This window comes from Sander vitreus, chromosome 10 (genome assembly GCF_031162955.1).
Source record: "Sander vitreus isolate 19-12246 chromosome 10, sanVit1, whole genome shotgun sequence".
In the NCBI taxonomy this organism is placed as follows: Eukaryota; Metazoa; Chordata; class Actinopteri; order Perciformes; family Percidae; genus Sander; species Sander vitreus.
In genome coordinates, this window is record NC_135864.1 from 18,808,787 (window position 1) to 18,821,539 (window position 12,753).

At 40.3% G+C, this 12,753-nt stretch overlaps 1 protein-coding gene across 2 annotated transcripts in view; it reads left to right on the forward strand.

Moving 5' to 3' along the window:
- Positions 1-12,753, forward strand: part of pdgfrb (platelet-derived growth factor receptor, beta polypeptide) — a 32,427-nt gene that overhangs the window by 2,281 nt on the left and 17,393 nt on the right. The window contains exons 2-6 of one of the 2 annotated variants that reach the window (XM_078260732.1): positions 8,517-8,594; positions 9,186-9,500; positions 10,056-10,313; positions 11,019-11,149; positions 11,515-11,680. In XM_078260732.1, coding sequence (XP_078116858.1) covers positions 8,546-8,594; positions 9,186-9,500; positions 10,056-10,313; positions 11,019-11,149; positions 11,515-11,680 — 919 coding nt within the window. In that variant the 5' untranslated portion in view covers positions 8,517-8,545. The remainder of the gene's footprint in view (positions 1-8,516; positions 8,595-9,185; positions 9,501-10,055; positions 10,314-11,018; positions 11,150-11,514; positions 11,681-12,753) is intronic. The other variant, XM_078260731.1, reaches the window with a different exon arrangement.

Consider the following 12,753-nt stretch of genomic DNA (forward strand, 5'->3'; position numbering starts at 1 on the left):
AAAGTTTTGAAACACATTGATCCATTCTGTCCTCATGTGATTTATCCCCCGTGAGCTGAACACACAGATGTTCAGCAAACATGTTCTGAAAACTAGTGTAACATTTAGATCCGGATGAAGTATAGGGGGTAAAAAAGTAATTTACAGCACTCAGACATGTTATCACATGATTATTCCTACATTTATTGGTGAGTGCATTTTTTATATTTAGATATAGCAGTCTATAGCATCTGACTCACTCTCTGAGTCAGTCACTTATTGGCTGATTCATAATTCATCATTCATACTGCCAAACTGAGCTGTTGTATCTTTGGAAGAGTTTCATGCCCTTGCCATGCCTGTAGGTTACTGCTTCTTTAATGCTGTACTTAGACACTTATTTGAATCATACAGCTTTAATGATCAGAACTAAGTGGTGCTGCGATACAGCATCCTGTACGGCTGCCCGTCCATCTGGCCTCCCCCTCGTTCCCTCCTTCTTTCCCTCCCACCCACTCACACAGAGCTGACAGGCAGCTGCATCTCATCTCCAGCCAGAGAGCATAGTCACTCCTGCAGGATGACTCCTGGAGGAAATGCTTCTTTTTGAGTTATAATACCAAACCTTAAGAAGGAAATCAGCCTTAAAATGCAAAGAGGTCATTTTCAAACATGTATTGTAACAGAGAAGCTGTACATATGGGCACAGTGATGGAAAGTACATTTACTCAAATATGCATGTACTACAGAGGTGGAAAAAGTACTAAAACATTGTACTCAAGTAAAAGTACCAATACTTTGATGAAATATTACTCAAGTACAAGTGAAATTACCTATCTGAAAAAATACTCAAGTAAAAGTAATAAGTAGTTCATTTAAAATGTACTTTAAGTAAAAGTTACTTAGTTACATTAAAAAAAACTGTATAATGGGGCGGGGCATGTCCTACATACGTTGTCCTATGGGTTGCTAGTGCTAGACAAAAATTAGCAATGCCACGAAACATGTTGTTTTGCTAATTGGCAATTTGCTATTAGTCATGAAAACATAATCAAGTACATTTTAAATCACCGATGTTACAGAACAAAACTACTCAATGCAGTAACGTGAGTAAATGTATTTCAGTACTTTCTACCTCTGCTGTACTAGACAACAATAGTTACTTTTCAGATTAATAGTCATAAACAAAACCTACAAAACAACAAAGGTTTCCAGGGCACTGTCAAACAAATCTGATCAAACCAGTTAAACTCTTTATGAATGATAACTGATTGTTTTTTAACTGAGTTCTGCGTAGTCATACATATTTAATTTTATAGAGAAATACATGCCTACCAACACTTAAGCTCACTAATTAACATGTTATATCTAGTTTATTTCATCTGAATTAAAACCTGTGTAAGTAAAGTGAAGTGTAAAAAAGACATTTCGCCAATAGTCCAGAGCTAGCTGTTTCTCTCTGTTTCATCAAACATGAGAATTCCATCCTCTTTCAGCAAGAAAGCAACTTCCCAAAATGTCAAACTCTTCCTATACAACTTGAAACCAAGTTTTTAGGAGCTTTAGGTACAATTTTAAACTTGGACTTGCTTGTAATAGACAATTTTTTATATTGTGGCAATACTATCTTTACCCAAGTAAAGGATTTGACTACTTCTTCCACTCCTGTATGGGTATAACATCAGAAAGACGTTACAATCTCCTCTCTGAATTTACTGCATAAGTAAAAATCCAGATTTTCAGCAGGAAGTTTTGCTCTCCAACAGATTCCTTTAAAGCGGCACTCTTTCTCTTTGGTGTTTGTGCTGTCCTCAGTCCAACAAAAACATGCTGGAATTGGTGATAGAGTGCAGTGAGACAAGAGGACGGAGGAAGATACAAATATTCCACACAATGGAAAATGAGACTAATTTGGATTTCTCAGTTTGTCTTATAGTTTTATGCTGCTTTTCAAACATTTTTGAGCTACAGTGATACTTGGCAGTGGCATTTCTTCTGATTTGTCAATAACCATGCATAGAAAACAATACCCAGAAGAGCTATTCCAACATTGTTTTGCTGCAAATGTCAAAGATAACATAACCAAAACTGCCAAGTAGTAAATTATCACCCAGATTGATGATTCTCTGTCACCCTTTTCCCTCCTTTTCCCCTTCCTTTTAACATTATCGTGTTTAGGGAAACCAGTGGAATTTAAAGCCAGGCAGGCCTAATTGTATTCAGCTGTTTCTTTCTTTTAGGGGGGTGTGGGTGTGTCAGAGTGGAGGGACTGGAAGTGTGTGTAGGCGTCCTCCATTTCTCACGGGGAAGGTTGAGGGGCTTATACCCTCAAGTGTTGGTGTGACGGCCGGTGTGCAGAAAAAAGGAGGGTGCAGATGTCTCAGAAGAGAAACGTAGGAGGATGTAGCGCTGCTTTTGCTATATAGCAAAAGCAGCGCTACATCATATATATATATAGATATATCTATATAGATATATCTATATAGATATATGATGTAGCGCTGCTTTTACTTTTTTTTTTACATCATATATATATATATATGATATCACTGTATATATATGATATCACTGTATTCCCTATGAGCAGCTTGAATTGACTGGGGCTGGGACAAAGCATAGTCAAAATTACAGCCTAACTGATAGTAACTCAAAGATTTACTGCTCAAGAAAATGGGGAAAAATGGACGTGACTTCAATTACAGCTGCTTTAGTTTTTGACATATGAATCATGTTTTCTCATTTAGGTTCCCTAATGAGTAGAAAATTAGATCATTAAACTGATATCAAACACTAGCCACATCTGATGCTGTCATTCTACAACCATCAGTTTTACACAGAAGCCCTTTGCATCCCCCCACCGCCACTACAAACAGCATTTACAACTCTGTTTGAAAGGCAGCAGACCAAAATCCAGTTTCCCAAACATGTGTTGCCTCAGCATAAGTACAGAGTCACTTTGGTTGCTGAGGTAAGACCACTCACAGTCACTGTGTCCTAATGCTAAACTTAATGAACCCTGAGGGGGATTTTTGAGCAGGAATAAGAGTAAGGGATTTTTTAAATGCATCAGAATCTGATAATGCAAATTTGAGATGGCTTTAGTGCAGCTTCAAGCTCTAACGTTACAGGATACAAGCAGTTTTCTTTTGCTGAAACAGACGTTTCCAAAGTCCTGTGTCCAACTGTGTAACTTCTTGTTGGGGGTCCGTGTAAGTGAGCCAAATCTGTTTCTCAACTATTTCTGCCAGCCACTGCAGTTATCACAATAAACCTCTTTCTAAAGACCTATTTTCAGATTCAATCTGTTCTGCAAACAGTTACTCAACATTTGCCAAAACTATTATGACACAGACAAGTTTCTGGAGTGTTGAAATCTGTGGTGCGTTTCTTTTGTAGTGATGTATATTTTTCATATGCTTGTAGTGACGGAACCACTGAAAATGAACACCTGACTCTGCAGCTCCCCTCAGATCTACAAAGCTTTTCAGCCTCTTTTAGATCATGGAAAATGAATTAGCATATAAATCACAATGTACATGAAGCATCCCACCTAAACGTCACTGAAGAGACAACAACATCAGATCTGTGTAGACTGATAAGGAGACGGTAACCTCCTCAAATTAATACATAAAATAAACATTAATGCTATATTCCCATCACGTTTTCTACACCGTTTTCATGGCGGTGTTTTGATTACGTCATCTCGTTGCGGTGTCTTCTTCTACAATGGTTTAATATCACACGACCAATAAGATCTTACACTGTTTATCTTGAACACTAGTGGATGGAAGCATTAATTTGCATTTTCTAGAAATGCGGTTCAAATTTGCTCTACGTTTAGATGAAAACGTGTTAAGTTGACGGCTTGTTTCCACTGCACCCAAGGCAAATATATCTAATATTGCAGCTTTAAACATGCCACAGATGGTGAAGAGTGTGTTTTAACAAAACAGATAAAATCAAACAGATTTGTGGCACTGATATTTCTACATAAACAAAGATGTCTGAGGGCTCACAATCCTAGAAGTGTAACTGTCTTCTTCTTTTCTTTTAACATATGAAAGATGGATTATAATGATAGAAACGCAGGCACCATAAGCACTCTACACACACTTCCTGTTTACAGTAACTCACATATTCTGACAGCATGTTGATGACATGTGTGCTCTCCCAACTGAAACTGCCTTTTACTCATGAGCCTGCAGTTCGTCCGTCATTATTACAGCTTGGGTAATGTACAGTATGTTGGGGGACAGTTAGGCCGCCTGGGGTGGGAGCAGTGCATCGTGGGTCTGCTGCCAAGGGACCAGAAGGTTTTCCTCAGGGGGGGTTGGACTGTTTAAGACGAGTGATAAAAATGGAGGTTTGTTTGAACAAAGACACTGGGGTCATTTTTTTCCCACAGAGCTCGCCAAAGTCCGGCTGTTCACAGATATGTCAAGAAAACCTGACATCCTTCTAAAAACTAAAATACAAGCCCATGGCACGTACGTTTATTCTGCGCTGTGGCTATTCTAGTGCCATGATTTAGTTTCCAGCGTCATAGTGATAGTCTGTCTAATCTAAGCTATAATTGTTTGCATTGGAAAGAAGTGACCACTAAATTGGAGGTGTTTGTTTTGCAGATCACAGCTTCCTGTACACTTCATCAGGGTAAACATCACTGTATGTGATGTAAGACTATGTGTGTGCTCCCTCTGCTGTCTCACTCTCTGCTTTGATGTGGTGTTTCCCATAAATTGTATTCTGTATGTCTGCATGCTCCCTTTGTTGTCTTTTCCACCGTCTGGTGCTGTTTGCAGTGTTCTAGTGGTGTGTGGATGGTTTGTCATACTTTGTCATTGGTCTAATTGGTCTGTTTTTGCATGTTGATTGTTTTTTTTTCTGTTTGGTTGTTCTCTTACTTTTTTGTTGTTTTTCCTCATTCCTGATTGAGAGTTTACATCTTTTCTGTGCAGCTTGTTATTTAAAGCAGTTTTTTCTCTTTGTAGAAGTTTCATTATGTGCATTTTGTCCTCCTCTCATTGTGGTGTCTCTTGTTGTCTCCATGAGTATTTGCTTAGTGTTTGTGGTGGTCTGCTGTGTCACTGATGCATCACAGCCTTACACCCACACAAGGGCCAAATTTCCCCATACAGGAAGTCAGAGCTCACCAGCTGCACTTTGGCAGTCTTTTTGGACATATTTCTCTCTTTTGTTATAGATTACACTTTTCCCCCCCCCCTTTTTTTCTAAATGCAACCCTTTCCCCCCTTGACACTCAAGCAAACAGTTGGCTGCAAATGTGGTTCAAAAAGCAGTTCCCACCTCATCGAGGACTGCTTCATCACTGCCAGATGTTTAAATAAAACATGCAGTTATAGTATATATAGATAATCCCAGAAGTGGGATTACAGGCTGCTGTAATCCCACTGGGGCGGTGCGTGGGCTGTGTGCGTCCCGCTGAGGTTGATTTTAGCATTCATCCTCATTAGCTGGTGACACTTTGAGTGTAGCAGTTGTTTAAAAAAAAATCCCAGGAAGGGTCAATCAGCCACCAAATTCCCAGCATCTGTGGGAAAACTTATACAGTGGGATAACAGTTTATCTGTCATGGTGATTACTGCACCATCACTTACATAAACACTGTTTGTTTTTGACCTCCACAATCATTTCAGGAATGGAGTATCCCATTTCAAAGATTCTAAAGACAACAATAAACATCTGTGTTATAAAAATGTTTTTCAGATACTTTAAATCATTTTTAAGACCCACCACAAGGTCTTCAGTTTGAGAGCCACTTGACTTGATTTGACCTATGGATATCATGGATGTTTCTTACTGTAAATTGCCTCAAACACCAATCTGTTATCTCTATGGTTCAAACAAAGAGCTACTTTTTGTTTTAGTGGTGCTACCAAGTGAGAAACAAAGTCACAATGCTGCCAAACCTTCTTTGCAGTGTCCTGACCCTTTTTTTAACATTTGTGTATATTCCCTTTCTTGCACAAAGACCTGACCATGACAGAGATAAGCACAAAAACAGCTATGTTTTAACCCTTATGTATCCCCTCACACTAAGACTACAACTTGGATGTTAGTGTTGCATGTTCTTGAATCTTGGATAAATCTTGCTATAGAGTTCACTCTCCGAACTCTTTTGAAGCGCTCCCTTTTGGCTCTCTGATCCTAGTCAGCACATCCTATCTTGAGATCAGATTCCTTCTCTGTTCAGTCCCCCCTGCCCATCGGTCAACATAAAACCTCATCGTGTTGCAGTAGCCAAACATTTTTTTTCCTTCCTTTTTCAAAGACCCCTAAAATAAGATTTAAGCACACCGAGATTCTTGTTCAGTTTTCTGCTGTTTCATCCCAGATGTAAATTCATATCCTGCTGTAGCCCTAATGTAGCACTTTGACTTGTTTTAGCAGAAATAACATCAGTAGCCAGTCACATTAAGATTTGTTAGTCCTCATGCTGCCAAGCGACACATGCCTTTGGTGTAACCGCGTTTGGCTGTTGTCGCTCAAAGTCATCATCCCTGACACTGAGGTTACTGGTTCTCGTAAGCGCTGATGTATGGCTTCCTCAGTGGACAGTCCCTCAGTGCTGGTTGCTGGGGCCCCGGGGGATAAGGTGACCCCCCCTCCCCCACCCCCTACGCTCTTGCCGTCATCACCAGCAGTGTCCCAAGTGTATCAGCGGTCCTGGGAAAGTTCCAGAGAAATACTGTGGGAATGTGAACTGTACACAGACACCAGTGACAAAAATGGGAATGGGAGAAGTGTGTGTGTGTGTGTGTGTGTGTGTGTGTGTGTGTGTGTGTGTGTGTGTGTGTGTGTGTGTGTGTGTGTGTGTGTGTGTGTGTGGAGGGGAGTTGAAGTGTTATACAGCGTGTGCCTGTGCCAGTGTGTGTGTGCTTCACATGCAGCATGCATTGTGTGTCAGTATGTGTGTATGTGCGCATGTGTGGGAACTAAGAAAAGAAAAAAAGTCTCTCCCTCTCTCTCCTTCACCCCTTTTTATTAGAAGCAGAAGGCCGGGGAGGAAATGGACTGGTCATGTTTTTGGAGCACCTTTAGTTTTCGTTTTGGGAGCGGAAGTGCCAAAGGCAGTTAATTTAGAGAGACAACTTGTATCTCTGGTTTGAGTTACTGGCTTAGGGTTAGTCATGGAACTTCTTGTACCTCACCACCACTGCCAAAGTGATCTTTCATCTCTTTTTAGTCTTAAAATAAAGCCAATTAAAATACCAAATAAAGTAACTTTGATGCATTTTTATGGATACAGTCTTAAAGGTGGTGTTGAATTGACAAATGCAAACTAATCTGATAAGATGGCAAAATTTAAAACGTGTTCTACTACATAATGCGTAACGAAAGTCCAGTTTCTTAAAATAGAGATTTTAAAATTGGATTGCGTTATCGAGTTAAAGCGTTAAATAGGATAAGATTTCTCAAGACACATTTCACAATTTTTCCACTGCCTCCCTCCCTCCCTCACTTCCTCCTCCACCCTCGCTCTTCCCAAGCATCGCTCTTCTGCCCTCTCTCTCTTTCCCACCCTCTTGTGTACATGCCTGTGATCCATCCTTAACTGTTTCCAGACATCTGTGTGCTGCAAGGCTTATTCCCCATCCCAAACATAATAACAAACCACCCCTCCCCTCCTCAATCTTTCCTTCTGCCTTCTTACTTTGCAATGTCTAACAGTGGTACTGTTCAGTGTGGGAGGATGGTACACTAAGTATTGGTCACCTTTGACCCTTATTCTGTAGCTCTTAAATAATGTTGATGTTTATATCACATTGGTGTACAACATGAAACATTATTAGTATATCAAAACCAAAGCAAACTCTTAAAACCCTTAATGCGCTACTGTGTCAGCAGCTTATGTGAATGCCCTCATTTTCACTTTTGTTTACACCAAAACCAATTAATGGCTCAGCACGGCTTTAGAATAGCTTGGACGCAGCATTGTTGCCAGTGAGCGTGTTTCAAAGCTGTACACAGTGACCCGTTTGTTAGTGGGCAGAATGCTGGTGAACCAGGAACAAAAAGAGCCAGACATTGTCGCTCTGTCCTGGTGCAGCGAGGCATCAAATACCTCCAGAGATAGCTGCATCTGCACCTCACACTCTGTGTGCCGGCCAGAAACCATTAAAGAAAGCAGCTTGACAACACACTAAATACTTTTAGTTTGTTTCCTGTAGTATGAGCAGAGCATTTTCTTTGATTGGAAGCAGAATGTTCTGACGTGCAATGTAATTTATTTTTTTAATTTATTTTAACTCTTGTTTAACCTGACCTGCAGGAGCTCCTGAGGGCAGGAATTGATCCATTATGATATAAAGCCTTATGATATGTTAACCGTGGTGGTGTTGTGTCTCACTTAGGGTGAATGCAAACTAGCTTTTCATGCTGTTTCTGTTTGATTTCCACTGAATTTTATTGAATATTATGTTTCTTTTTTGACCCCGGCAATGTGGGAGGCACACTATTTCCAAAAAGGGTACATGAACTTTAATCAGCATTTGTCATCTTTTCTTTTGGTCCAGCAGAACAAAGGGCATTGAAGGCTTCCACCATGAGGCGGGTGACGGCATCCACGCTCCATCTGACAGTCACAGTTACAGGTGAGAACTCAATTTCAATAAACAAACAAAAAATGAAAATCTGTAACAGGACCACAGGTTCCTTGGCAGGGAAGCAAAGAGCATAATGCCAAGCTTAGGTGTAGTATTTTACCGTTTGTTTCTTTTTACAACCTATCCAAATGAAACTTTATGCGATTGAAAGCATCATAACTTAAAATATTAGCCTTACATACTTTGCAGGACTTGCAGTTATGACAAAGTCGTGCTTACTAAGGGGGTAGGATATTTCAAAAGGTTTTATTTACAGTAATAAAGTCAAGGACGCTTGAAATGTAGACACTTAAAAAATAAAGTATCTTTTAGGATTATTTATTAGCCGTCCAGCCTGTGAGATAACACTTTGATGTAAAGGACAACTGATTCATTCAAACTGACCTCTGCCATTTAAAATACATTCGTCACTGACGAGGCATCATTATCCTCCCGCATATCCACTCCAGACAACTCCTATCTTTCATCATTTAGAGATAGAAGAAGGATCTGGCATGTAGTGTTGATTTAACCTTTGACCTCATGCTGCTGCCTCTCTGACCTCCAACCTGACCTTTTGTCTCGCTGTGCCAACTGCAGCTCTTCTGTATTTCTGCACCGAGCTCTGCTGTCTGGAGATCACACCCGATGACAAAGAGCTGGTCCTGGCTGAGGGCTCCTCGCTCATCCTCACCTGCTCCGGCTCAGGGGACACAACGTGGGTGTTCAAGAGGGACGATGTGCCGTACTTCCAAGTGGAATTTCAAAATGGTGGTCAAAGCTACCAAATTGTGCAAAGCAGCGTCACATCCAGTGTTTTGACCTTGTGGAACGTGAGCTGGAAGCACACGGGGGTGTATCAGTGCATTGATCAACACACTGGAGAAACTAAGGAGGTGGCTGTTTTTGTCCCAGGTGAGGCCTGGTTTGTCATTTTACTAGTTTAGTGTCATATATCTACAAGCTGCCTGACATCAAAAACACATTTAGATTGACTCAGTATGTCTTGTGAAGTGGGAACATTACAGTATATCATTCATAAAATAAAAAAATAAAATACATAAAAGTCGTATGTTCACATTGGTAAAGTGACAAAATAAAGGACTGAAAGAAGTCACTATGCATGCTAAAAAACAGCTGGAAACATAGTGATTGAGTGTGCCGTTGATGCACGTTATTATCCCACAATGCAATGCACAGCTGCAAAAAAAAGTGAATAGTGAGGTGAGAGCACCAAGAAGATCTTTTGGAAACAGATAAATAACTATTAAATCATTTGAAAAACATTCTGCTTTCTCTTTGTTAAAGTCACAGTTCAACTGAGACCTTATATCATTTTCTGTTTGTAAAAAATGCTGATGTCATGTAAACTAACTGTAAAAACAAGATACTTTAAAAATGAAATATAGAGTTGTGCACAGCAATTGTTTGATTCACAATTGAGACAATAAAACACGTTTCTGTTCACAGACCCTGATGTGTGGTTCATAGAGAGCTCCCACGGCATGGTAACAAAGACCAGCGAGGAGAGCACCGTCCCCTGTGTGGTCACCAACCCGAACATCAATGTCACCCTGTATGAGAGGGACACTGATCTGCCCATCAGGGGACTTTATGTTCCAAGTGAGGGGTACAAGGCACGGCTGGAGGACAGGACCTATGTGTGCCGGGGAGAGCTGAACGAGGAGGTGAAAGAGTCTCAGGCCTTCTACGTCTTCAGCATTGTCGGTAGGTGTTCAGGTTAAAGAGTTCGGTGAGAGAAACAACTTTTCCCAAAATAAAAATGTGGTCATTATCGAACCTGTGTGCGGAAACTTCAGATAACTCAGAAACGCACACACACAGAGTTGGCCACTTTTAATTCAATCTCAGCCTACACCAAAACTATTAAAGTTAATGAGTCTATCTTTTTAAAGCGCTATAAAAAATACCCATAAAATGTTCATTGCTTTTCTTCAAAATGCTTATGCAGCAAAATCTACAAGTTTTGAACTTGTCAGTCCAAAAGTATAATTCATTCCCATATTATCACATATGCTTTGGTTACCTTACAACTTCCTGCTGGAAGACTTTCTACGGAGGGTGTGCAGAGTTCTTTTTAGGAGATAATGAGGTAAATACTGACCTTATGATTTCACAGTGCAATAATTCGGTTAGATAACATATTAAAAAGTGCTGCACAAACTGTGTGGAGACATTTTAATTTTTAATTTTGTGGAGCTGTAAAGTGTTATTCGTTAGAGGAACCAGCGACAAAGTTCAGTTCTGACAAACACAGATGAGTCAAAAATATTAATTTCAAGGTTTATTTTATGAACAATTTTGTGAATGATTAGTAATGGAGACTTTTTCTACATATTGTTTTGATAAATCATCACCCCCTCTTCCTTCCCGCCCCCACACACACACACACACTCTCTCTTCCCGTCCCAGTCCCAGAGGCCATCGACGCCTACATCAATGCGTCAAAGACCGTCCTGAAGCAGGGCGAACCACTGACAGTAAACTGCACAGTGCACGGAGTGGAGCTCGTGTTCTTTTCCTGGGATATCCCCAACAGAGAGGTGAGTAGGAGTGGAGCAGAACAAGCGCTTTTGTTCAGCTTTCCCTTCGTGATCACTCTCAGGCCTCATGACCGAGCCCAAATCGCATCAAGATGTAGAGACACACCTCCGTTTTTATCCCCCTGTGAAATTCTAGTGATAACATGTGGTGTTGGTATTGTAATAATCGCCTCTTTTAGGTTGATGTGATTTTTGGATCATGATGAAGACAGTTTTTGCTTCAGACTTGTTTCAGATTTTTACTGAAAATAATGTAACTTAAGGAGGCAGCAAAACTCACCTATGTGTGGTATCTAGGGAAATTTTGATCATATTCAACATGATTATAAAATGTCACATCCTCATCATTTCCCTCTCTCTTCAAGGTTGTAGCGGTTGAGCCGCTGACAGACGTCCTGTCTGCCATGAGCATGCGCTCCTACCTGATCTTCCCTCGTGCCACGGTGGCCCACAGCGGAAACTACGTCTGCCATGTCCACGAGCATGTCCAAGACCAGACTGCCTCGGCCAGCGTCAACATCACCGTGCTCGGTTAGACTAACCCACACACACATACACACACACACACAAAACTAAAACAAACTGATGCTGGACAGATTATTATTGTGTTTTGCTGACAGAGAGAAGACTGCTTATTATGTAAACCTTTACAAGTCAAGGTGAAAGAGGTGCTTCTTTTAAAGGAAATGAAGATGGCTTCTATTTATTTCTGTTCAAAGTGTGAAATAAACTGCTCACATGGTGTGGATGCCCTGAGTGATACCTTGAAAAACAGAGCTTAAAACCAGCAGCTCTATAGTTAGACTTTTGGGAATAAACTCCAAGTACACAAAAGATTGTCTGTAACTTTTGACTTTGACTTTTGAGTCCCCCAGCATGCAGGCCAGGGGTCTTACATGGTCAATTTAAAACCCCACACATTAAAAATCACCCAAATCCTCCGTTCTCATTACTATATTACTATCATTACTTATTATCCTTCCTAACTTTTACCTCTTTTCTTTGTCATGACTTATTAGCCATCGTTATTACAAACAAACCTCACCTTGCATGTCATGTCACAACACTAGAGAAATTAAACCTCCCAGAGCAATATAAATCACTGTACTGTACTTGTCTCGTGTCCTAATGTCCGTATGTTTTATCAACCAATTGTCCTGTCTTTCCTGTGTTTTTGTAATGTCATTGGACTAATTAAAAAATAACAAAAAGTCCAATTAAAGCAGGAATCATCATACTGAGCTTCTCTTCCTCCTTCAGTCACTGAATGTCTGGGTCTGTGAATGCTTATTCCATCTGCAGTGAGGTGTGTTATGTTTATGAAATCCTTGAATAACTCGAACCGCCATGCTCCATGGAGACTAGGACGGTTTAGTAGTGCTCTCTGGACATCTCAGTGGAAAAGATAGATTGTGTCTGGCCACAGAAGGTCAGCAACAGCAGCAGTGCAGTACTGTCTCTAGCCTGCCGTCCAGTGAAGCAACTTGAATATAATCAATTATATAACTATAATAATATATATTTTTATATTATCAATAGATAACATGACTACTTGTATATAAAAGAGATCACTCGTAGTTATAGCCCTAAAGAGAAATATATAA